The following is a 25,707-nucleotide window of genomic DNA, read 5'->3' on the forward strand; positions in this document are numbered from 1 at the left end:
AGCATGGGAGGGGCAGAGAGAGAGAGGGAGACACAGAATCCGAAACAGGCTCCAGGCTCTGAGCAGTCAGCACAGAGCCGGACCGCGAGATCATGACCTGAGCTGAAGTCAGACGCTTAACCAACCGAGCCACCCAGACGCCCCTAAAATAATTTTTTTTAATGTTTATTTATTTTTGAGAGAGAGACAGCACGAGCAGGGGAGAGGTAGACAGAGAGGGAGACACAGAATCCAAAGCAGGCTCCAGGCTCTGAGCTGTCAGCACAGAGCCCCACACGGGGCTCAAACTCACAAACCTCGAGATCATGACCTGAGCCGAAGTCAGATGCTTAACCGACTGAGCCACCCAGGTGTCCCTGTTGGGACACGAGATCTTACACTCACACACAGCCGTGTGCAAACACGGCGATGTCTCCAAGGGCTGTGCCAGACCGCTGACCCCTGTACGCAGAGCAGAGAGGAGGGGCATGTGATGCGCTATTCTTGCCCCAAATGCAGAGCCTCAGGCCCCCGTGGGAAAGCAGCGGAGAAAACTAAGGGACATTTGACCAAAAAAGGATCAATCTTCTTCAAAACAAGTATCAAGGTCACGGACGACCAGGAGAGGCCTCACAGAGTGAGGGTGACTCTGGGGCCTGCGAGACTCACATCTGGAGCAGCCTCCTCACTGCCTATAGTGCAGCCTGACTTCTTCTCCAACCGCCAAATGTTTAAAGGCCTCGCTCATCGTGATACAGGTCCCACTAGCCTGGTGAGCAGGCGGGGGAGAAACAGAGAGGGTGACAGCCTCGTTTCCTGAGTCAGGCACAATCGGAAGTGAACCCAAACCCAAACCCCAACCTTCTTGGGATGTGCAACAAACCAGGGTTTCACTGCTCTGTGGCGGCTCCCTGGATCACTCCCGTGGGGTCTGGCTGTTTTTTGGAATTCTCTGAGACAAGCAAAGCCACACGGCACTGGGACAAAGCATTTTCACCAAACTACCCTCAGGAGAGTAACACCGTTTGAAGACTAGGATGAGAAATTTGTAGGATCGGGATTCACTCTAGTCATGGAAGGAGAGCGGGAAGAAGAAGAAATGAGCTTTTCTCAAAGAATGACAATGGATTCTGGCACATTTATGAAGGCTCCTCAAACCGAATTCAGCAAGGCCTTCTGGGTGTCTGAGGCAGGAAGCCGTGGCCTGAAGAGGTTTATCATGCAGCAGGTAGTACATCAAAGATACTGAAGGCATCTTGGCAAACGTCAGCCTGCCGGAGCGCTCACGCGAAACCAGATTTGCACAGGCCCGCCTTCCCACACGTCCCAGGAAAGCGGTGACACACGCCTGCCATCTACCGACCCTCCTCGGTGCCTGACCGGAAGTTACAGGCGTGTGGGCTGGAGAGTGCTTCTGGGTTGTCTGCAAGAGTGGAAGAGATGCTCCCATGACCCTCTCATGGGAGGTCCCCAGGGGTGCTGAAGGTGCCCGGGGGCAAGCTGACTGGCACCCAGTAGTTAACGAAGCTTGCCTGGTTGTGCACACATCGGGGGGCAGATGTGAACACTTCTTAGGGACATGGGGTTTGAAGCAGGATAAAGTCAGTTTTTATTTTACAAATTAGTCTGGAATCTGAAGGACAGAACAGTGCCCAAACCCTTTAGGCACATCACACTGCTCGACACTCTCCTCCAAATTAGTACGGTGTGTATTAGAATAGGGAAACCAGGGAACGAGGGTAAGCTGCCATGGGCCTCTGCCTCCTCACCCAGACTAGTGGAGGTGGTAATAATTACCTCGTAAGCTTGCTGTGAGCAATAAATTACACCGGAAATAACTCCCTAGCCCTCAATAGTGTAATCCAACAGACATCTCAGAAAGCAGCCACTCACACTCTGGGAAACTGAGGCAAATAAGAAAGCACCCACCTTCCGAAAATGTATGGTACAGACTTTTCCTCTATAAGTACAACTCTTGTGCCCAAATCCCTCGTGACCCTCTTGTGTAAGGGGTGCTGGCCCCTTCCTTCCCCCAAACTGTAACCCTGCCACCTAAATGGGCCAGGAACAAAAAAGGCCAATGTTGTTTCCTTTAAAACACACCCGTCCGTTCCTTTTTCCTTAGGGATGCCGAGTAGACACTCAACACAGCAGATGGTTCTGTGGTCACTCTGTCATGTGTGCCACAAAAGAAGAAAGACGTACGGAAGCAGGAAGACTAATTCTGTGGTGGGAAAGGCAAAATGATTTCAAAAACCAAAGTTTCCAGGGTTTTGCCAAAGACCTTATCACATTAGCCGTGCAGCATGTCTAACATCACCCAAACCACGGAAGCCTGGATGACAGAATCGTCCTTTTTTATAGTTAAGTGAAGGGATTTCAGGCTTGAGGGCCAACCCAGTATAATCTCCGTGTTTACAGGAGCCCATGAGGAGAGCGGGGCCGCCCTCAGCGTCAGGTCCTACACTGGACACCAGCAAGCAGACAATTATGAGTGGAAAGAAGAAGGTGTGGATGTCACTTGAAAGGAAGGCATTTCTCCTCGACAGTCAATTCTCTGAAATGGGATTGATGCCCCAGCAGCCAGTTTAATTTCTCGGTGGAGCAAAATCTGAGAAACAAACTTACGTGAAATAAGGTCAAAACACTTTTTCTCCTCGGGGTTGGTCTTCACTTGACAGGTTAACAGGTTGAGCTTCGCGGGAGGCCGGTTAGCCTGTTTAGAAACAAAGGAATGGAGATGGGTGGGAAGGAGGACAAAACCATACCGCACCATTTCTCACTAAAATACAGCAAGAACAGGATTTCCACCAGTTTGCAAAAAGATCGCTTTCGGAAGGCAGATTTTGTGTAGGAAGACACAACACAGGCACGACGCAGGGTGTCCTTGAATCTCAGCTCCCCGGAGGGCAAGCTGCCATTCCCTGGGAGGGACACTTGGTGGCCCACACACCCACCCGGCCAGGGGGACAAGGGCTGCTGGCTTTGAGGTCGATAGCACTGGGCTTCCTGAGAGCAAAATGCTCCACGGCTAAAGCTCCGAGACATTCCTACCGATGACACAGATGGTTGGCTGGGTGACTCGGGCACCAGCTCTATTTCTGGTGAGCTTAAAAGTGTTTCCCTGAGTGTAAACACTTGCTTCTAAGGAAAGAAATCTCACGGCACAAAAATGACAGAGAAAGAATTTTCCCTACTTTTTGAAGTCACGACAGGTAATAGATAAATAACGTTAAATGCTAAACATCTGTCACTTACGTTTCAACAAAACCCAACTCATTCACACAAATACTCCGAATCTCCCCAACACAGTGGCAACGAAAGATCACAATTCGTTTCTGGCAGACAGGTCTCAAAATGGGTATTTTACTACCGTTTCAAAAACTACCACAGGTAGTCCAAAAACAAGCAAAGATCAAAGGATAACATAATTTTAGGGGGGAAGAAAAAGAACCTGTGACTATTCAAATGGCAAAATGTCTCTCAGAAACCTTGGAGAACTCTCCACATATGAATGGGCTTATCCTACCCACCTCCCAAGCTGCTGAGGGAAAGACAGAATAAAATGCTCTATATGTGAACCTCCTGTTCAACCTCCTGTGGCTGCCGGCTGCATTTACAAGCTGTAAAGGCTTGGATCTGGGATTCATCGAAAAAACACACATACGTGCATCCACACCTGGGTAGTCCCATGAGACCTTCATTCATTTACAGACCCCTTTCCACTCAACTCACAGAGTCAGTGGTCGAGGCAGCATAATCCCTGTTAAAATAGGACGGACGGATCCTTACAGTGCAAACAGTTTGGGTTTGATACAAGGAAGGCGGGATGAGAAGGTGGATAAACAGGGTGGACCAGACTCTCCTGGCTTGTGGGATGTCGGCCTCATCTCTTATACGAAAGTCACTGGATGTTCTCCACCATAGACGCCTAGCAGAATCCTTGGATCATCAGAAATCAGCATTTGTTTCAAGTTATTTATTTATTTATTTTGAGAGGCGGGAAGGAGGGTCAGAGAGAGAAGGAGGCAGAGAATCCCAAGCAGGCTCCCGGCTAACAGTGCAACTTGGGGCTCAAACTCATGAACCATGAGATCATGACCCGAGCTAAAACCAAGAGTTTGACGCTTAACTGACTGAGCCACCCACGTGCCCCAGAAATCAGTATTAAAAGACTGCAAGTTCTGTCTAATCTTGCGAACCTTGACAATTCCAAGTGGAAGGACCATCAATCCAATTTTGGATCTTTACCAATAGAATTACCTGGCTCATCCGGGAACCAATACACTGAATGACGTATTTCTACAGCACCAAGTAGGAGACCATACCACGACGCGACCACGTATTTCACCACGTAAAGTCGGTATCTGTACCATTACCTCCTGTGATGACACAACCATATATATGTGCATTTAGGGGACATTCCTGGCCTACTTCCAAACTGCAGCTGTCTGCGGGGTCTTAGACACAGGAACCGTAAGTAAGAGGGGTTGGTGAACTCTGGTAAATACAGGAACGTTTTCACGCACAAGTGTTCTAAGTATGATTAGTAAATTAGCTCATTTAATTCTTCTAACTGACCTTTGAGGCAGGAACCGCTCTAGTTTTACAGATAAAGGTACTGGCCCGCACAGGCTAATTAATGTGATGGACCTTCTTTTCTACAGCTTGGGAGGCAGTGAGGCCCCATGTGAGCCCGCCAGCCTGGCCTCGGAGCACAAGCTCTTAACTCCTGCTCCCGCCTGCCCTCTGCATGGCTTTCTGTGGGAAGCAGTCACCGACCTGGACGTATCAGTGCGTATCTCCGGGTGCAGCAAAGCAGCACAACCGAATTAATACCAGCCCTGCCCGGGCCCCTCTCGCTTATATTCTTTCATTTTCCCCGCACCACGGGAAAAGCTGTCCCTTCTCACTGAGACAGCTACCATCAAAGACAGACTTCGCCCTTCATGGCGTACGAACACCACAAAACATGGGAAAATATTCGGTGCCTACATATGAAGTTGGAGTAATTATAAAGGCACAGAGGTGGCTATGTGTTAAAAAGAACAGCGGTAAGAGGAGGTCCACAAAATTTAGAATGGCCGATACCGCTTAAGAGGGTCAGCTTCCATGTTTTACATTAATCGTTGTTTGCTATTTGTCCAGCCAGATTACCAGAGCTGTAAGAAAAATCTATGGGAGAATATTTTTAAACGGAGAAAACTCTACTCATTAGATTCCCTTTCCTGCTGCTATTTGGGGAAAATGGTGTCACCATTTAATTCAGCTACAGAATGGTTCTAATTCATCAGATACCAGCGCTCTCCAAGGAGTGGGAAACAGAGACCCCTAGATTGCACGGATGAGTAAATATGACTGAAGGTGTGGATTATTAGGGTTCCTATCATTTTAATCATGCCATTCTATTTTTTCCCAATTTGTCACGCTTTTAAAGTTTGTGGGTTTTTGTGTTTTTTTAACATTCATTCATTTTTGAGAGACAGAGCATGAGCAGGGGAGGGACAGAGAGAGAAGTAGACACAGAATGGGAAGCAGGCTCCAGGCTCCGAGCTGTCAGCACAGAACCTGATGCGGGGCTCAGACCCACGAACTGTGAGATCATGACCTGAGCCGAAGTCACTTAACCAAATGGGCCAGCCAGGGCCCTTAATAGGTAGTCTGGACTCTTCATGACTAACAATCATTTAAAAAAGAAATTTAGACTGCAGAAGAACCAGTGGACATTTCTCACAGCTTAAGCAGTCCCCAGTCCTTGGCAGTGTGGCAAAGCGATGCATGCATTTGGCAAAGGTGATACCCAGTCAGTTATTTTGTCCCAAGGATCACTTTTCCCAGTGCCAGAAAACACAACGAATCTCAGCGAATGGGGAACACCAACTAGGCTTTCAGCGAATGCATCAGGATGTAATCACCGTCCCTCTGCTAGAATACGGAGCACGCCGTCTCATTTCCCGAAGGCTGCCAGCTTTCGGGGAAGAAACCGATTTGGGGAACATCGCAAACACACACCCTGCGCTTCCACAGCATCAAGATCGGATTCTCCACTGAGGGCCAGATCCTGCTCTTAGAGCCCCATTTACTCAGTCAGGTCTTTGAACCACCGTCCTTCTCTCCCCCGATGGTAAATCTGCCTCCTCAGGGAGGTGCTGGCTACCTAGGTAGGCCACGCAAGGAGCCAAATGCAAACAAAATCACACGAAAAGGCATCTCTCAGATCCCTCTCTCGGCAGAGGTTAATTCACAGCACCGCACGTGAACGCTCTGTAGGTGCGACGGCACACCTGTGTGCGTGTGCGCGCACGCATGCGCACGGAACAGGCAGGATGCACACAGAGGAAGGAGAAAAGGAGAACTCTGTGGTGTACACACAGCTCCTTCTATAGTACCCCTCTTGTCTTCCGGGCCAGAGCCCCCGCCTGCCACGCGGCCGGGCCGGAGGCAATGTCTGCCCCAGCAGCTCCCAGCCCGGGCTGCCCCGGGCAGTGTGAGTGAGTCATACAGAGAGCACGGATTCCCTAGAGAGGGAGCCCCCTAAACACAAAGCACTTGTTAAATATGCAAGTTGTGTGGCGAGCTGAGCCGTCAGCAGGCTACTAACGCTAGTTGTCACTGCACCATCTGCCCGAGACTGGAGCAGCCCATCAACGTCCACAGGAAACCAAGTCCGCGTCTTCCAGAGACAAGTACGGGTAATGGAAGCGACAGGAGCCCAAGCTGACCCTGCCAGCAAACGAGTACTAGGCCTGCTTTCACTTCCGTCGCGGAGGGAGGACCGCTCACTGGCTTAAGCTGAGGCCCTGGGTCCGGGAGAACATGTTAATGAGGCAAAAATGCCAAATGCCTTAAGAGCTGTGAACAAGCACGAAATGAAACTCGGTCTTGCTTTGTCAAATTTTCTGCATCGAGGCAGTAAACCTGAGTTAAAACAAACAACCGAGTGGAAAACCATTTGAAAGCAAATCACAGAATCATAGGTGTTTAGAGCAGGGAGGGAACCTGGCCATCACCCAGTTTAAAGTTTATTCACTTGGAGAGAGAGAGAGAGAAAGAGAAGGGGAGGGGCAGCGAGAGAAGGAACAGGGAGAGAGAATCCCAGGCAGGCTCTGTGCTGTCAGTGCAGAGCCTGATGCGGGGCTCAATGTCACAAACCGTGAAATCACGACCCGAGCCGAAACCAAGAGTTGGCCACTTAACCGACTGAGCCACCCAGGCGCCCCTACGGTCTTGAGTTTGAACAGGCATGGTGGTGACTGAATAAATTTGCCTCCCTGAATCTACAGCACTCCTCCCCAGACACACAGGCATGTCTATATGGAGAGCACATCACATCAGGGTCCAAACTCCAGGGCCCCAGGAGGGAGGTCATGACCATGAAGGAGCCAGTAACAGCTCCATATTAGAAAAGAGGAATGACCTCTATTTGCCCGGGCAGGAGATACATTCAGCCCCCAGGCCAAAGGACCAAAGAGATGGTTACAGACATTTGACGTACGCTAGGTCCCAGTCAGGGACGATGAAGGGGTCCCAGGAATTGTAGGTCCAGTCTTCCCATTTCCTTCCAGAGTACTGGGAAGAGCCCACGCTGAGCCGTGACCTGTCTACAGGAGCCTGTGCTCCTGCCCAGCTCGGCCTGTCACCAGGGGAACTGGTGGAAATCAGGGGGAGGGGAGGAGATGACAAAGACCCAGGGTCATGTCCACTCCCATCCACCCACAGGACGGAGGCCGCCAATATGCACACAGCACCAGGCCTCCTGCTTGGGGAACAGAAATGCAAGGCACCACCCATGCCGCGTTCTCATTAGCACCAAAATAGCAGCAACTCTGCCTTTAGAATTTTCCAAAAACGTCTAACAGCCTACGTGGTATTTACCGGATTGTGTCATACAGGTAAGGTGACAATATGCCTGAGCCACTGTGGGAAAGAGCGCTGTGGTGTGAAGGGCTGTGTTTGGAACTGTGGTTAAAATCCTCGGTTTCTGAGGGGTGCCTGGGGTGCTCAGTCGGTTGAGTGTCCGACTCTTGGTTTCAGCCCAGGTCATAATCTCACGGTTTGTGAGATTGAGCCCTGTGTCAGGCTCCAGGCTGACAAGCACGGAGCTTGCTTGGGATTCTCCCTCTCCCTCTCTCTCTGCCTCTTCCCCTCTCGTGCATGCTCTCTCTCTCTCTCAAAATAAGTAAACTTAAAAAAAAAAAAAAAGTCCCCAGTTTCTGAAAGCTGGATTAGTAAGTCATCTTACTCTGACTGATTTCTCAACAGGCTCAACATACAGGCCTCAGTTTCTTGCAAGGACTCTTACACACAGGATGACAGAAAAAGGACTTGACGAAGGTTGGACGCCACGTGTTGGATTTCTATAATAATATTCCTGAAGTTTCTCTTCTCTTGGATTTCGGCTGCCCGGAGTCCTGACCACTTGAACGCTTTTCCCTTTATGGAGAAGTAGGAAACCTTCCCAAGTAGGAAGTTCAATTTCTGGAGACGAAGACAGCTGGGAAGTGGTGCGCTGTTGGTTTCTGGAAGCCTCTGGCTTCTAAATGACCTGACGCGTCAGGTATTCCTAACTCTGCCAGGCAGCGAACGACACAAAGCTGTCCCTGGCCAGAGAAGCACAGACGGGGCAGGTGCACCGACTCAAGAAGGACCCCAAACAAAACTCTCCCAACAGGAAGGCCTTTAAGAGGCAGGTGCAATGCTGTCCTGGGCATGCAGCTTGTATCACTCTCTCACCTCACTGCAGCAGACCGAGAAGTAAAAGGGAATACTTACGGTGCCGTGGGATATGGTCAGAAAACCGTTTTTAACCGAACACTTCCTTTTCTGCCACACTTTTCGGATCCTGACAGATAAATGGGGGGCAAAAAAAAAAAAAAAAAAAAAGCAGACTTCAGCAATTCTGGACACGGAAGGGGAACACGCATTCAAACTCCGCAGCACATTCTGCTTACCCATCGCTCTTCTTGTACAGGCTGCCGTTCCGCTCGGTCCCGTGCTCTTTGTTTCCCTGAGGCTGATGTAAACTATAGGCTGTACTCTGGCGAATTTGTGACTCCTAAAAACGGTCAAGAAGTGGTTTTTAATCCTGTCCAGATTCCAAGCTTAAAAAAAGCTGTCCTTAATTTTTTTTTTTTTTTTAATTAGAGACATGTCACCTATCACCACACCAAAAAATGGACAGAAGATTCATACCCAGGAATTCATAAACGTCACCTACCAGGCTGGAGAAGGAAATGTCAAACCAGCATCCCCCAACTGGCTGAAAGAAATGAGCCATTTGGAAATTACAGATTTTGCTTAATTATGAGCCTTAAGTCCCCGATAATGGCAAGAAGCTCTTGGTGTGGCAAAAGCAGTCCTCAAGGAGAAAAGTAACCTATGTGTTAGAAAAAGCAGCACTTTTAAGCAAGAAAAAACCCAAAACAAGGTTCTACCCCTGACTTTAGGCAAGTTACTTAAGCTCCCTGCCTCAGTTTGCTCCTTGGGAAATAGGAAAACAATACCCAGCAAATGGTAAATACAGCAAGGTCTGAGTAAGATGACACGTGTGACCACCTGGTACATAACAGGTATCGAACCACATTCCCTTCCTGACCCATCAACCCAGCAGAGGGGCCAGAGCACTGGACCTAACTGCCTTAGCCTCAGGGTAGACAGGCCACTTACTCGGCTGAGAATCTGGCTGAGTCTGCCACACCGGGGGACTCCAGTCTTCAGCTTCTTAAGGGCAAGGACCGTCAATGAAACCCTGGACATCCAATGGGTGCTCAACTATTTGACAGATGGGATCGGAAGCCCCGAGCTGTGAGTGGGAAGGAGCTGTCCAAACTAGCACTGGAAATTCTGGCAGACATAAGGAACCCAGGGGGAGCAAAAGACAAACAGAGTTCACAGGCCAGCTGTTTATTGAGAACCTCCCACCCAGTCCATTTCATGACGGAGGAAATAGAAACACAACGAGAATCAGAGATCTACTTAAGACGCAGAGCTTGTTAGGGCCAGAGAGGAGACTGGAAGGGATTGCCACCTCCCCCTCGAAGCTCTTTCCATGAGCCCTCACCACGAGCCCTCACCTCGTCCTGAGACACGAGGGCCATGTCTCCTCTCCACCGTCAAGCAGGTGACCATCCTTGGGGAAGCCAAGGCCAAATGATGCCAAACAATGAAGAAACTAATGCATGACAATCAGTGTTATCCAAGCCAAGAATACAAGTGCTCAGGAAGTGAAGAGCCAAAGGAGGAAACCGTAGGAGTCTAGAGAGAGGGAGTTTTCAAGATGAAAGCAAGAACAGGCAGAGAATAGGGGAGGGTAGTGGTAGCTGTGGTCATCCTCCATGGAAATTAGAACAACCAATGTAGCTAAGGTAAAGTGGGCCCAGTGGTTGAAGGGACAGACAGGCTTGAGTCAGAGTTCAGACTTTATCTGAAAGCAACAGCAAGCCACCTGGATTCTTGATAGGTCTTACGGTTTTTGAAGCATAACATATTTAAAAATTTGTTGAAAATTATCTATAGTTTCTTTTGTCATTTGTACTTTAGATGTCACATCTAAGAAACCATTGCTTGCTCCAAGGTCATGAAGATTTACGCCTATGTTTTCCTCTAGGAATTTTAGCTCTTAACAGTTAGGTCTTTGATCCAGTTTGAGTTAATTTTTGATTATGGTGTGAGGTAGGGGTCTAAATTCATTCTTTTGCTTGTGGCTATCCAGTTGTCCCATCATCATTTGTGAAAAAAACCATTCTTTTTTCTCTGAATTGTCTTGACTCCCATGTTGAAAAATCAATTAATTGGCCATAAGAGTTAGGGTTTATTTCTGGACTCTTGATTCCATTTCAGTGATCTGTAAATCTATCCTGTGTCAGTCCCACACTGTCTTGATTACTATAGCTTTGTGGGGACTGAAATCAGAAGTGTGAGTCCTCCAACTTCTGTTCTTTTACTGTTTTGGCAATTCTGGGTCCCTTGTGTTTCCTCATGAGTTTCAGAATCAGCTTGTCAATTTCTGCACAAAGGCGGGGGTGGGGGTTGATAAAAATGGCACTGAATCTGCAGACCAATCTGGGGGCTCTGGCTGTTTTAAATGTATCAGATCCACCGTTCCATGAACATGGTCTATCTAGCACTGACCTTTTTTTTTTTTTTTTTTTTTTAACTGTGAAATACATCTGGGACAACTTTGCAAAAAAAAGAAAAGTAAAAGAAAATCTTGATCTGAGAAATCAATAATGGGCTCAGGCATCCCATTACTGAATTGATCACAGAGCCTCAACAAGCAGACCGAAGACGGGAGAAACGTCCTCATTCTTCATAGGGAGTTCACGCGGCACTCCTGCCTCCAGACAACTGGGGCAAACAACTCATTCATCAGGTGAGGATAGTGCCAGTTTCCACATTCTCTCAAAAGGGCAGGATATTAGCACTAGAAATCCAGAGCAAACCCAGCTTTAAGCATCACTGGGAATGAATGCAGGGGAGGAGAAACAGAAGCGTGCTCACCTCTATGAATCTCTGCGCAAGACTAAAAATAAACCTGTCGAAAGACTAAATGGCACAACCAAGAAATACGACTATTGATTTGGGGTGGGAGGAGGGGGGACGGAGCCTGCACAGAGTAAATGGTGGAGTCATGTGATAACACTGCTCAAAGTGTTCGTGCCAAGCATGGTGATCAGAGCCCTCACAGGCCTGAGGCACAGAATAAGGGGCTTTCCTCTTACCCACAGAATTGGACTCTCTACCAGACGTTAAGGAAGAAACTGCCGTTTTTATTCTTTAGACCAGGCATTTCTTGAATCAGTTAAAAAGTGGAGGAAAGTCTGAAGCTGCACAATTTGAAATGTGTACATCGGAGGAATATAATCCGTTTGACAGAAAACTGAACCTGCTCTCGCACTAGTTATCTCACCAACTTCAAGGTGACTTGTAGGTGATCTAACAAAACCAGCCTCCTTCATCTGCTCATTCAGGTCATTTTGTTCACACCTGGTCAAGTGAAGGGGTAACAAATGAAGTCCGCCTTTTCACATACCCAAGACTGCAATTCAACGGAATATAATCCGAGGGAAAAGAGCCTTTACTTCTGGGGAGAAGGAGAATCTAACGTAGACGGAGGTGACTGGTGGGGGGCAGGGGTGGGAGAGACCCTTGGAGACCCTCCATCATGCTCTGTACTCTCCCAGAAAGCCAAGGATGCCCTAGGATCTGAGTCTCACCACATGGAGATGTTGTCTAAAGCACATAGGTTAAGTCGGCATTTTATGGACCTTCAAAAGGCTCTCCTAAGATCTGTCAATATGCACATATCCTCTATCCTGTGACATCCAGCCATGTTCTCGGATCCCAGGCACCATCCGTGACCTTATATTCTGTGTGGCCGTATGAAATATTAGCCATTGGGTCGTGTCAAGGCAGACTGCCCAGGTGAGCAGAAGACTTAGCATTTGAAATGTTTGGGAATAGGGGAAAAAAGAGTGATGATGTTGCACGTGTTACATGTATAAAAGTTTACTCATTAAATCAGAAGGATCCCCAAGGTCCCTAAGACTCTAGATCATAAAAACATACACACTTTATCTGTCCACCTCTTAGAAATTCTGTATTCAGACAATTCTTGCGATGAATGGATTGCCAAGGGGTCACCCCTGGACACTGAACACTTCTCTACCAAGGGAGAGCTGTAACGTCCACGTATCTCCCAAGTACGTCCAAGTACCTTCTCAGGCTACGACAGGTATGTCCACCAAGTGGACACAACCTAGAGCAAGAGGCTTTGCTAAGTAAGCACTAAGCTGTGGTCTAAGAACAGTGTTTTCGCTGGTCTCAGTATCACACATTCCCCATTATTTCTGGATAATTTTTAAAAAGATTCTGTCTGATACAAGGTATTATTAAAGTCATATAACCTAGCTAAAGGAAATACGCTTGCAGTGGAACAGACCGGGCTTCAAATCCTGGCTCTACCACTACTAAGTAGACCCCGGCAAATACACTTTTCCCCTCAGACTGAAGGCGTAAACGTGGACTGTGATACCACCTGCCCTGCCAGGCTCTTGTCTGCATCACTGCTCACAGCTACAAGGTGCCCAGAAAGACCTGTGAAGTGAGGCAAGTAGGAATGGCCAAACCAGAGAGCAGACCCCAGAAACAGTGAGGGGTCAGGCAGTCAAGTGCTAGTGAAGGCAGGGAATGGGGGAAGTGGGCGTAGGGGTCGGTCTAGATTGGGGTGTGACGGCTCCTAGGTCAGAGTGGGCAGGGGGCCAGTCATGAAGACAAGATGCCAGATCACAAGCCGACACTGGGGGCCAAGTGGGCATTAGGATGACCTATCAGAGACAACACCACCAACATCCGTCTGTCACTCTCCAACCCACCAGCAGTGGGGAATTAGGTATTTTTTTTGCTCACTATGGTTCCTCAGCACTAGGAACACAGTATTTACTGAATGAACGAACGAGCACCTGTTTATCAAGACACTGTGTTGAGTGTTTTATAGAAACTATCCCTTAGATCTCATAACAACTGTGGGAGGTGACAGTATTATTCCTGATTGACTGATGGAGAGACCAAGGCACGGAGAGGTCGGGAACCTTGCTCCATGCCTTCCTGGTAGGAAGCGAAGACCCACGATTCATCTGTGCTCTTCTGCTCTGCTAGACAGCTACCCAGGCGAATTTTCCATCCTGGTCAGAAGCTGGCCCACCTGCCCCACCTGCTGGGACGCTATTAACTCCGAATCATCTTCCAAACCCTCATTCCTGACACACACCCGCCTACCCCACACTAGGGAGACACCCATTCTTGGACTGGCCTCCACTGAAGCCATCGTCACACTATACCCCAATGACTTTGTGACCCACTCCCCGATTATGAGCCCCGTAAGAGGTGAGAGCTGTATCTATCTTCTTCTGTTTGTGCACTGCGGTGCCTAGCTTAACATCACTGCTAAGGAAACGGGATTTCACCATGTGACTCAAGGAACAAGTCTTCCACGGAAGGCGCACTGATGGCCAGTGTCAAGCCACCTGGGAGCTTGGCAGGAGAGGCCAGGAAGTGGACACCTGGCCAGAGGGTTGTGACGAAGGCCAGACCCCGGCATGAGAAATGCAAGCCTAGACCAGAAAAGCCAGCGACGGAAGAGAATTATGGCCGTCGTGGACCTCTGCTCCCTGGACAGTGCATACTATTCAAACACACTCCCACCACACAGGGACACTCGAAAAGGGGGGAGTGTAAAGGTGACATGAAGAGAGACCACAGTCGAGGCATCCAAAGTGGGAAAGTCACTACAGCTTCGGCACTCAGGCTCCCAGAGGCTGAGTCCTCCCTGCCGGAGGGACGAGCCTGGGTTCTCGACATCCAACGACTCAGAACCCACATGCCAACGACGAGGTTCTGGCAGAGAATCTGCGAGCACTGCCACGGACCTGTCCCACAGGACTCCACGGAGATGGGACGCACATGGGACGGGGAAGCAAAAGGCTGATGCAAAAATCAGCAGTACTGAAGGGCTTTAACTTCAGAGAAGGGATCTCTCCCAAGTGTTAAAACTGTGGTGCGTACATAGGTGCTCACCATACATTTTTTTTTAACTCTTCTGTAAGTCTGAAAAGTTTCATAGTGAGATAGTAGAAAAATCAAACAGTAGAATCTTCTCTACAGAGAGCAGAAATACGAAAAAATAAGCATGTCAGTGATTCGGAGGTGTGGGGGCGCTGGCATCATAATGGCATAGTCTCCTTTCCAAAATGTAGCCACAGGGTGACAAAGAGAAGCAGGCCAGAGCCACCATATGCAAGAGCCATGCTCTTCATTTAAACCAAACGATTCATGTTTGAGATTTACAGGAAGGCAACAGGAAAGGGGCTCCCACCAACCATCAATGCAGTTTCCTTGGGGCATGTTACCTAGTTTTTATGAACTGAAATTATGGAGTAAGAATTTTTATAACATTAAATAAAAACCATAAACACCGGGGCGCCTGGGTGGCTCAGTCAGTTGAGCATCCCGCTCTTGATTTTGGCTCAGGTCATGATCCCAAGGTTGTGGGATGAGCCCATGTTCGGCTCCCCACTGAGCATGGCACCTGCTTAAGATTCTCTCTCTCTCCCTCTGCCTCCCCCCACCCCCACTCGCACACACTGTCTAAAATAAAAACAACAACAAAAAATCGTCAATGCCTTCAGTTTTCTAAGTCACAGGAAGAATCCCAAGAAAGGGGTTGAGAGCTAAACAGTGCCCAATGTTTCATTCTTGCTGCAACTGGAAGGATATGAGACAGACCCCCCCCCCCGCCCAATCATAAACATTATTTAGAAATATATAAAATTCTACTTCTACACATTTGCTTCTTCCTGGCAACTGTGTCCACAGACCATCCAATCTATGGAATGCATCATCGAAAAGCAATGCAGAGTGTAATATATAGTACAATACAATCACAAGCAAGCGCCCAGAGAGCTCGATGTTCGGGCAGAAAGCTGAAGACGAGTGGTAGAGAGGGTTCTTATGACCCCTGTGTGCAGCAGGGCAGCTGGGCTGGTCCACAAAAACACACAAACACAACAAACCGTAAAGACTTCTGATCTCTGCTGGCAGACTTGTTACACTTCTCTGTAAAGCTATAAATAACCAGCTGACAACAGCCGGTTTTCCCAAACCTCCTGATTCCACACAGCCAAAGTAAACACGGCCTTTGCACTGTGCCCAGAGGACCACTCAACTCCAGCATCTGCTCTCCTTTATCGGAAACCGGAGCTTCCCTTCACGGGACCGATACTCCTTTCCAGGCAGGAGCAGCTCTGAAGCACTCCCAGCGCCGCACTGGAGGGCTGGCTGCCTCCGTGGCGGTGGGGCTCCCACACCCAGCACCACCCTCTTCCAGTCATGATTGAGCCCGCTCTTTTCCCCACACTCCAAGTTCTTTTGCTCCTTCTTATTCTTCTGCGTGCAGCCCATGTTTGGGAATATCGACGTGTCAGGATCTATATTCCGCAGACTGGAAGGAAGGGAGGAAGTCACCATCCTGTGGGTAACTTTGAGCACTCCCATGTAACTGCGATCTGCCAATCTCTCACTTAGCTGACCCGCGCTCACCAAGAGCCTAGCGAACGAGCAATATGGTACAACGTGATGGCTGGCGCAGAAGGCGGGAGGGCATCCTCAAGCTGCTCAAGGTCTAGCTAGAGAGAAGAAGCATCTGTGCACTTGAAGACACAGCCAACAACCCCAAAAGAAAATATGATTGAAATAACACGAACTCAGATCACTGGGGCTGGGGCGAGCAGAGGGGGTCTCCAGAGACAGGTCTGGGGATGGATGAGAAGGACATGGAGACTTCAGCTAGGCAGTGGCAGGAGGGGGGGGGGGGGGGGGGGGCAGAGTCACTTCGCGTCCACAGAGGAACAGCAGCAAATGCATAAACCGCAAACTTGGAAATTTTCCATTTCACTAATATTTGTGCATTCAAATTCGTTAGCCTTTAATAAAACCCAGAGAAAGGGTTAAAATGAAAAATACCACTGGCCACTAACAGACGCACGGAAGAAACTAATTTTTTAAGTTTATGAAGAAAGCATGCAAAACTCTCCAATTTATGAAAATACTGAACTACTTACTCTCCTAGACTTCGGTCACAAAGGTAAATGCATTTGGGAGAAAAACAACAATATTCAGTTATAGTACAGGAACTTAAAACAGAGCTCACGAAACCGCCCACCGCGAACATCATGTTCTAGGTAGTTCAACAGTCATTCGTCTAAACTCTACTAGTAATACATTCAGGTAACAGTCCTTTATGGACAAGGAAGTGGACAATGTTAAATTTCCCATCATAATATCCACTCTGTAGTAAACATACCATATAATTACCTTAAAAATGTACTGTTTGGTATTTTTTTAAACAAGCCTCCAAAACACAAACTGTCACTGTGAACGTGTCAGCATGCAGAAAAGGGAGTACAGGACAGACACGAGGCCAGAGAAACTGAGGTCTCCTGCTCATCCGAATGCAGCTGTAAGAAAATGTAGCTCCCCATGTTTTTCAGGGCACAGTCTCGGGGCTGGAGGCCTAGGTGGCCACCTGTTACCTGCTGATGCCCCCGAGGACAGACAGAGTCCACAGACACGGGGGCACGGAAACCACAAAGTTCCAGGTAGAAAATCAACGGCATAAATAGCGAGCATCTGAGTAATGGAGATGTTAAGAGCTACTCGTGAACAAAAAAGGGTTTAGGAGATGTTAAGAAGCCACACCCACAAAAGGGTTTATATGCTGCTGTGAAGGCCACACCTCCAGTACATGCCTCCCCCATGAAATAAACACATCTAAAAAGATGGTCTTATAAGAACAAACTACAAGTTCGGTGGTGGCTGACAGAGCCCCGCTGAAAGTCACGTTCTTGAGTCCCAAAGCCCCTGCGACACTGGTGTAAAAACAGCAATCTTTCAAAATTAAATCCCCTCACCTCTTTCTGTTCAACCTGCAAGGCTGATTTCAAAATATCGCGAAGCTGTATCAACTGCCTTCTCTCTTCATCCTGGGCCTGCTTGATCTTGAAAAAACAAAACAAAGCGGAGAGAAGCACGCCTGAGGTACAGTGAGGCGCTGGGGCTCATAGGGCATCTCCACATAAGCGCCTCAAATGCATCCCCCTCCGATCACACCCTCTCACAGCCAAGACAGAGGACGGGAACGGAGGCTTCCACGAGGCATCACGAGGCTGTCAGCGTCCGGGTAGCACGGCACGCAAACACAGGGGCGCGCAGAAGCAGTGTGGAAGTCAAAGCATGTGCTGCATAAAAACCACTTCAACACTGGGGCGCCTGGGTGGCTTGGTCAGTTAAGCGTCTGACTTCGGCTCAGGTCATGATCTCACGGTCCGTGAGTTCGAGCCCCGCGTCGGGCTCTGTGCTGACGGCTCAGAGCCTGGAGCCTGTTTCAGATTCTGTGTCTCCCTCTCTCTCTGCCCCTCCCCTGTTCATGCTCTGTCTCTCTCTGTCTCAAAAATAAATAAACGTTAAAAAAAAAAAATTAAAAAAAAAAAAAAAAAAAACAAACCACTTCAACACTAACGTGGGAGGGAAGCCACTTACTGTGTGAAGGTCTGTTGAAAGTGTCTCAATGGAAGGCTTGAGGCTCTCAACTGCTTTCAGTCCATCCTGGAAAAAACTAAGAGGACAAAAGAAGAAAGAGGAAACAATGTTGTTAGATGGAGAAAATACTTCTTTAAAGGAAAGTGAGTGAAATCGTTATGTAATTCCTGGGGGGGAGGGGGTGGGGGAAAGACTGTGGGACCCAAACTTTAAAATGTCAGGCAAACAAAGAAGAAAATCACACTTAAACTACACGAAGTGACAGAAAAGGAACGGCAAGAAAGTCTACGTGTTTATCATTGTTCTTGACGCAGAGGAAAGGAGCCCTAAGTTTTCTTTTTAAAAAAAAAATTTTTTTTCTTAATGTTTTTACTTATTTTTGAGACAGAGAGAGACAGAGCATGAGCAGGGAAGGGGCAGAGAGAGAGGGAGACACAGAATCAGAAGCAGGCTCCAGGCTCTGAGCCATCAGCACAGAGCCCGACGCGGGGCTCGAACTCACGGACTGTGAGATCATGACCTGAGCTGAAGTCGGCCGCTCAACCGACTGAGCCCCCCAGGTGCCCCAAGAGCCCTAAGTTTTCAGTGTGTAGCGGGAAGCAGGAACCTCCTGGCAGCAGGCAGTAAAGGCTTTGGCTCAGGAATGGAAGGATGTGAGGTCAGAAAAGCATGGGGTGCAAAGAATAAGACACTGAAGCCTCTTCCTTCACAGTTAACAGCAAGTAGAAAAGAGAATGCAGGGAACCGCCATGCCCCATCTGCAGCGTAGGGGAATGTGGCTGCAGAACTGGACCTCAGATAGAAAAAGGAAACTTTTTGTTTTAAAGCTCAGAACTCCACGTTTGTGAGGTCATTTATAGTAAGTGAGGCAAGAAATGTCACAGAAGGCAGCCAAGTTTTCCTGCAGGAACAGTGAGCTGATGCTCACCACTGCCTCCGAAGCATGTTGTGTACCACCCTCTTGACAGAAATGAAGAAATCGCTTCCCCACGAGCTCAGGACAGAGTTCAAAACCTGTCATGAGACCTGTAGCACCCACGTGCTTTGGCTTCCGCCTGTGTCTCCAGGCCTCAAGTAGCACCATTTGCCCCTTCCATTCACTACATTCCAGACCTACCAGCAGTCTATGGCCATCAGATCCCTCCTGCCCCAGGACCTTTGCATATGCTGCTTCTGCTTTCTAAAAACCTCTCCCTGCGAATATCTTCGGTTTTGCCTGGATTATTCCTACCCATTCTTCAAGTTTTAAGTTAAATATCACTTTGTTAGTGAGGTCTCCATGCTTTAAAAAGAGTCTCCTTGCTATATTCTCTGAGCACTCTGTCTCTTCCTTCAAAACCCTTAGCACAACTAGCATTACGTAGCCATTAGTGTGATTGTTTAAAATACACCCACCCTCCCTTAGATCTGAAGTTCCAGAGGGTAAACACACGGTATCCACAAAGGCTCGCACATTTCAAGCACACAGTATGTGCTGAATAGAAAAACAAACCGATGAAGGGAGGAAGGACTCTCCAGCTTTGGCCGGATGACTGGAAGGAGACGATCTTCAAAATGTGATGTGGGTCCCACATGTGTTCACGTGAGGTGATGGTTATTCCTTCTAAACTCAGCAACGGTCCTGGGGGACTTTCCCTGGTGAAGTATGGAATGGACAGGAGGGGCTATAAAGGCCACGCAGCGTGACATTTAACGCGGTAATTCCAAGGGGGAAGGGACAGGAATATATACGGACGGAATGTGGGTTATGAACCGTTACTAGCCAGGCAGCAGGAATCACAGAAGCTGTGCAGTTCTCGCCTGAATTTGCACATACAGGCGTAACTCTTTGTCCTATATTCTCATTCCTGTATTTTACCGAAGTCACGTCAGAGTGTTCAGAGGACTGCTCCACCGTCAGGGCGGAGGGGCCGTGCCTTCCACCCCCTGCCACCACGGCCGGCAAATGACAGGCGCTCCTCTAAACTGGAAAGGAAATCAGGAAGCACACACGCAGGAATGGGAAACTGAGCTCCTCCCCTGCTGTCACCAACTCCTCTGGTTCTCATGCTTTGCTCCGGTTACGTTTTTTCTTTATAGAAACTATCTCTTCAATCACTCCAAATTCTTGTGGAATGGGTAGAAAGAGAGGGAGAGAGAGAGGGAGAGAACACCAGGACGAGGAGCCAGAGAAGTATCACAGAAGATGGCACGGAAATGGTCCTGCTCCTGGGGACCCACGAAGGGGAGCAGGTGCACAGCTCCAAGAATCTCTACGCCTGCAACCGTCCGTGGAGAGGAGAGCCCTGTTGTGGAGGCAAGTACGCAGAACTCAGAGAACTCAGAGTACAAAGAATTCAGGGCTTCTAGTCACACATGTCATTTCCAGCATGACCCTGGATGGTGCGCTGGGAGTAACGACACAAACTTGGGTTTAAGATGTGGTTCTTATCTTTGTAATCACCCAGCCGATCTTGACCATCTACTTAGAACACCTCCTCCCTCTGACTGTCAAAATCCCTATCTTTCTGTACCCTCCTTTTTGAGGCGTGTTTTGGCACCTCAGTATACCCTCCCAAGCCTCAGGGAAAGTGTCAAAGAAAAGGGCCGTCGCTGCTTCATCACCTGCCACCACTGTGACATTTCCTTTCTTTTTTTTTTAAGAGTTTATATTTAAGTAATCTCTACACTCGACGTAGGGTTCAAACTCACAACCCTGAGATCGAGAGTCACTGGCTCCACTGACTGAGTCACACCCCATCACTGTGACGTTTCTAAGTATAAACCCTGGCACATTTTTCTTAGGTTGAATCATCAACACTGGCCCAACCTTCAGTCAAACAACGTTTACCATCAATACCACCAAATATCAGTTTTTGTTTGTTTGAATTGTTTTTCGTTAAATGGTTTCTACACAGCCTGACCGAACCCTCAAGCCTTTAAAATGCACCTGCCGAGGCTCAGTCTTCAAGCTCCCGCCAAGCAGGGTGCCCTCTGCCTCTGGCTGTAGCCTTCCCAGCAGCATCCTGCCATCAGGGCCCAGGACTCGCCTGCCCTTTGCGCCCTGGCCCTGCCTTTCAAGGCAGCAAGCTTGTCTGGGGCCCTGGACCTGTGTCTCCCAAGTTCATCAGGCAACAGCTGGTCATGGCGGTTCTCAGCAGAGAATATGCTAAGGGAGACCAGGAAGGAGCTACGAGAACGTGCGGCGTGCAGCCACGTGGTCCTCCGTCCAATGGCCAACTCATTCCAGCCCTGCATTAACCTCCAAAATGTGGATGAGAAAAGTCAAAGCTGTGCAAATGATGGGAAGAGCATGCAGTATACACACACACACACACACAGGAAGTAATGGAAGATTCATCATTCTCAAAGGTTGCTGAGCTCATGCCCATAAAAGGCCAACTAATTCACTTTTCCACCACTGGTCTGTTGCTACCCAACGGATCAGTTTGGGCAAAATAAAGAGGAAAAAAAGGAAATCCCAGAATAGCTCTTCAAAATAAAATATTATCAAGGAAGTGACCCACTTCCTAATCTGTCTCACATAAGGTTACAAGGACAAGTACTGAAGAAGTAATTTGTACGTTAATCACAAGGTTAGAATTTTGAGTCTCCATAAAATAATTCATCTTGGAAATTCTACAAATTAGAAGCCGTTTTCTGTCCTCTGAGACTCTTTCCAAGCTTGGAGCTCTTCCCTTAGCCTACAGAGAATCACACGGCACGTCTTCCTCGGTGGTTTGACCTCGAGTGCACTGGAGACGTGCTGTCACCAAAACCGTAGTAAGAAGGCCAAAGCTGTGCCAAGTTCAACAGTGCGATTTCCTACGCCAGGTAAATGCACCACGCACGACAGACTGAACAAATGTCACGGCCCCTTTCCTTGAAGTCTACGTGGTTCGGTGGGAGACACACCACAGTATGAAAGATGCCACGCTGGAAATATACAGGAGGTACGTGGGAGTGTCGAGATAATGCAGAAGGAAGAGAAGTAATTCCATCAGGGGAGGACCAGGTGATTTCAAAGTAGCAGTTAGGCTGGAGGTAGGTCTTAGGGATGGACAGAAGCCCGGGGAAAGCACAAAGGCCCAGCAAGACATTCTAGAGAAGAGAGCTGCATGTGCAAAGATACATTAGCGTGGGGCATGGCCTATTTGGGGACAAGCAAGCAGACAGGTGTGGCGATTCAACCTCCAAAGACTTCTCACATCAGTCACGCCCTCCATGGGCACCGTCCCCAGTCTAGGCCAAGACATCGTCATCTCTGGACTGCGCCGGGACAGAGCTGTGGGCGTAAGTGATCACTCACACCCACTCTTGCTCCTCGTTAAAGCAGAAATGGAATCGAGAAGCCTTCCCAGAGGTTTCCCATCACCCCTGCTCTCCTCTCCTCGCCTCACACTCTTCCACTGTTTCACAGCCGACCCCCCCCCCCCGCCCCCCGCCGCCAAAACCGTTACAGACATCATGTGTTTACTATCTGCCCACCTCATTAGAACCGGAGATTCATGAGTAAGAAGTATCACCAGGACCCCAAACAGTGCCCGGCCCATATTGAGCCCGGGAGCTCGGTATCTGCTGAACGGAGCCCCGATTCGCAACTTTCGCGAGCTTCCTCCGTACATTTAGGATAAAACCTAAAACCTGTCACAAGCCTCCTAAGGCCGTCCACGTCTCTAGGCTCTTCCATCTGGTTTCATATACCAATACCTTCCCTTGCCTCATTATGCTTAAGTCACACGAGGCTTCTTCCTGCCTTGAGACCCTGACCTTGCCTGGAATGTTCTTCCTCTACTTCTTACCTTCTTGACCTTTAGATCTCGGAGTCCATGCCTCCTCAAAGAGGCCTGCAGCTAGAGCCAGAAGGACGTGAGTATCCGCTATATCCTAGGTGCTGTGTCTGGCTGGAGGATACAGCAAGGAATGGGGCGGGGCGGGGCGGGGCGGGGGTGCGGAGAAGAAGAAAAACCCAGTCCCTGCCTTCCATCTTCATCTAAATCAGGTCCTTCTACTCTTTCCTAGATTCCAACACTTCAGAACACGTTCCAAATGTGCAGCATAAAGCCGTTTGCTGAAGTTCACTCGCCTACTGGATTCAAGCAGGAACGGTGCCCGTGAAGGACAGTATTTCTCTCCAGCATCCAGGACAACGCCAGACACACAGCGCATGCTGCGAGTGAGGGATGAGCGAGGGGCTGGGCTACGCCAGGACCGGGGTTCGGGCAGCAGGAACGAAAGTGTGGCGTGATGAGGGCCGGGCTGTGCAGGGCTCGCGTGTGGGCCGAGTGGAGTATGGGAGACGGCCACGAACACGGAAGCGTCTCCCTCTCTCCCACACTCAGCCTCCTTTGCTCATCGTGGTCACTTGCTTTACAAGATAACTCACACAGGACACTATTTCCTTAATTTAACACACTAATTTTTTTTAAACAACAATAACACAAAACATCTGTGAATCATGCATGAGATCAAACTGGTCTGTCCCTCTGCAAAAAGAGCAAAAATAAATACATCTGATGATTACTACAGATTTTTATATTATTTGTATTTTTTATCGAAGAGTCTTACACCACAAAATTCGCCCTTTTCAAGCGCACCACTCAGTGCTTTTTGTATATTCACCAAGTTGTGCCATCATTAGCACGGTCTCATTCTAGAACATTTCATTACCCCAACTAGCAGTAATCCCCTACTTCCCCCAAGCCCTGGCAATCAGTCACCTGTAGATCTATTCTTGGCCTTTCAAAGAGATAAAATCACATACAATGTGGCCTTCTGTGTCTGGCTTCTTTCACTTAGCACATTTCCAAGGTTTACCCGTGGTACAGCGTGTATCCGTACTTCATTTCTTTTACTAGTGAGTTTTAAATGACTGTTTATTTTCCTCAATGCAATACTGTATATCTACCAGGAGCTGCCTTAAAGTGAGAAACATTTGAAATGACATCATAACAAAGAAGAAGAACTTACTTGCATTGGGCATGAAAGTATTTGATCAGATTCTGAAGTAAATCCACTCCCTTTTTAATCTTAATTTCATTGACCTTCAGCAGATACTGTTAAAAAAAAAAAAAGGGTATGTCATAAGCAGAACAGAAGCTTGTGAGGACAGACCACCTTCTCCACTTCTCTGACATCTTCTACTAGGGGTAGAGCTCATGCCAGATGCTTAATATTTTCTGAAGGCCAGAACTGAACATGTCTCTTAGTTTGGGGCGACATGAATTACCTGATGTCCAGGTAACTAAATGTTTAAGTGCCAAGAACTCCTAGTAGTAAGACACTGTGCCTTAACCTGCTGGAAGAAATTTTCTTCGAGCTGCACAAAGGATGCGGATGGGTGGAGTGAAAGGGCTCTACCCATCCTGGACGCTTCTGTCCACATCCTCCTGCCCACGTCCCTTCTCTGGGCAGGTCGTCAGCTGCAACACTAAGTGCTAGTGTTTAGTATCTGAGACTCCTGTCACTGTGTCTCTGATCTTGGCACTTAAGAAAATGTGGCTGCTATAAAAACCAAATTTTAAATTTTTTTTTTTTTAAATGTTCTATTTATTTATTTATTTATTTATTTATTTAGAGAGACGCAGAGTATTGAGTAGGGGAGGGGCAGAGAGAGACGGAGACACAGAATCCAAAGCAGCCTCCTGGCTCTGAGCTGCTGTCAGCACAGAGCCCAAAGCGGGGCTCGAGCTCACGAACTGTGAGATCACGACCTGAGCCAAAGTCGGACGGTTAACTGACTGAGCCACCACCAGGCGTCCCAAAAACCAAATTTTAAGTTGAAATTACTTAAAGCCACTTTTCACTTTTCATTCATTCAGGAATGACCACTAAAATATCAGGAAGTCCCCAGGAATCTACAAAACCAGCATCAGGAAATGCATTCGTTCTTTGCTAACGGTTTACAGAACAAAGACTCCGTAAGTTCTCTATCCCTTCCACGGTGAGGATATGGCATACAGACCCCTGAGAACACGTCATCTCCGAGACTAGATGCTCCCGAAAGAGCGGCCGCCCTGCTGACCACACAGGCTTCTCGGCCACCAACTGGAAAGCTGACGTTCAGGCCACAGAGCCCAACAGGAGAGGAAGCAGCTTGTAAAGAGTTGACTACAAAATCTCAGTTTCCTACACCAACCACCTGCATATCTTCCCCTTCTTTCAGTCTCATATTTATTCGCTGTTAACAAAATAAGATGTTTGGCAATGGATCAAAATGGTTAAGTGGTTAATAAGATGCTTGGCAATGTGTCAAAATATAAAACGTGCACCTTTTTGGTATAGATATTCTACTTATGGGAACTTTTTCTAAGAAGATAATCATAAAAGTTTATGAACATGAATAGAAAACAAGGTTCACTGCAGATCTGCTTATAAAAGTAATAAACGGCAACCCAAATGTAATGAATGGAAAATTAAAGTACGGTGCAGCCACACACAAAAATTGCTACGTATCCAGGAAGCTAATAAAGCAGAGACTTTCTGACATGGAAAGATGCCCATGACATACTGGTGGCTCAAAATAATCAGGATACAAAGCACCAGTAGAAAATGATCCCGCTTATACAAATTATTTTTATGAATGGACACAGAGAGATATTTGAAAGACATTTAGCTCAATATCAAAGTACTTATCTTTTGGGGTGATTTTTTTTT

General features: G+C 48.0%; 1 protein-coding gene across 4 annotated transcripts in view; it reads right to left on the reverse strand.

Moving 5' to 3' along the window:
- Positions 1-25,707, reverse strand: part of ASAP2 (ArfGAP with SH3 domain, ankyrin repeat and PH domain 2) — a 171,758-nt gene that overhangs the window by 39,194 nt on the left and 106,857 nt on the right. For all 4 annotated transcript variants that reach the window (XM_049652559.1, XM_049652558.1, XM_049652557.1 and 1 more), the window contains exons 7-12: positions 24,022-24,107; positions 18,073-18,148; positions 17,445-17,531; positions 8,931-9,034; positions 8,752-8,821; positions 2,608-2,695 (exon numbers count right to left, since the gene is read on the reverse strand). In XM_049652559.1, the coding sequence (XP_049508516.1) occupies positions 2,608-2,695; positions 8,752-8,821; positions 8,931-9,034; positions 17,445-17,531; positions 18,073-18,148; positions 24,022-24,107 (511 nt within the window). The remainder of the gene's footprint in view (positions 1-2,607; positions 2,696-8,751; positions 8,822-8,930; positions 9,035-17,444; positions 17,532-18,072; positions 18,149-24,021; positions 24,108-25,707) is intronic.

The sequence above is a fragment of the Panthera uncia genome, assembly GCF_023721935.1.
Source record: "Panthera uncia isolate 11264 chromosome A3 unlocalized genomic scaffold, Puncia_PCG_1.0 HiC_scaffold_12, whole genome shotgun sequence".
NCBI lineage: Eukaryota > Metazoa > Chordata > Mammalia > Carnivora > Felidae > Panthera > Panthera uncia.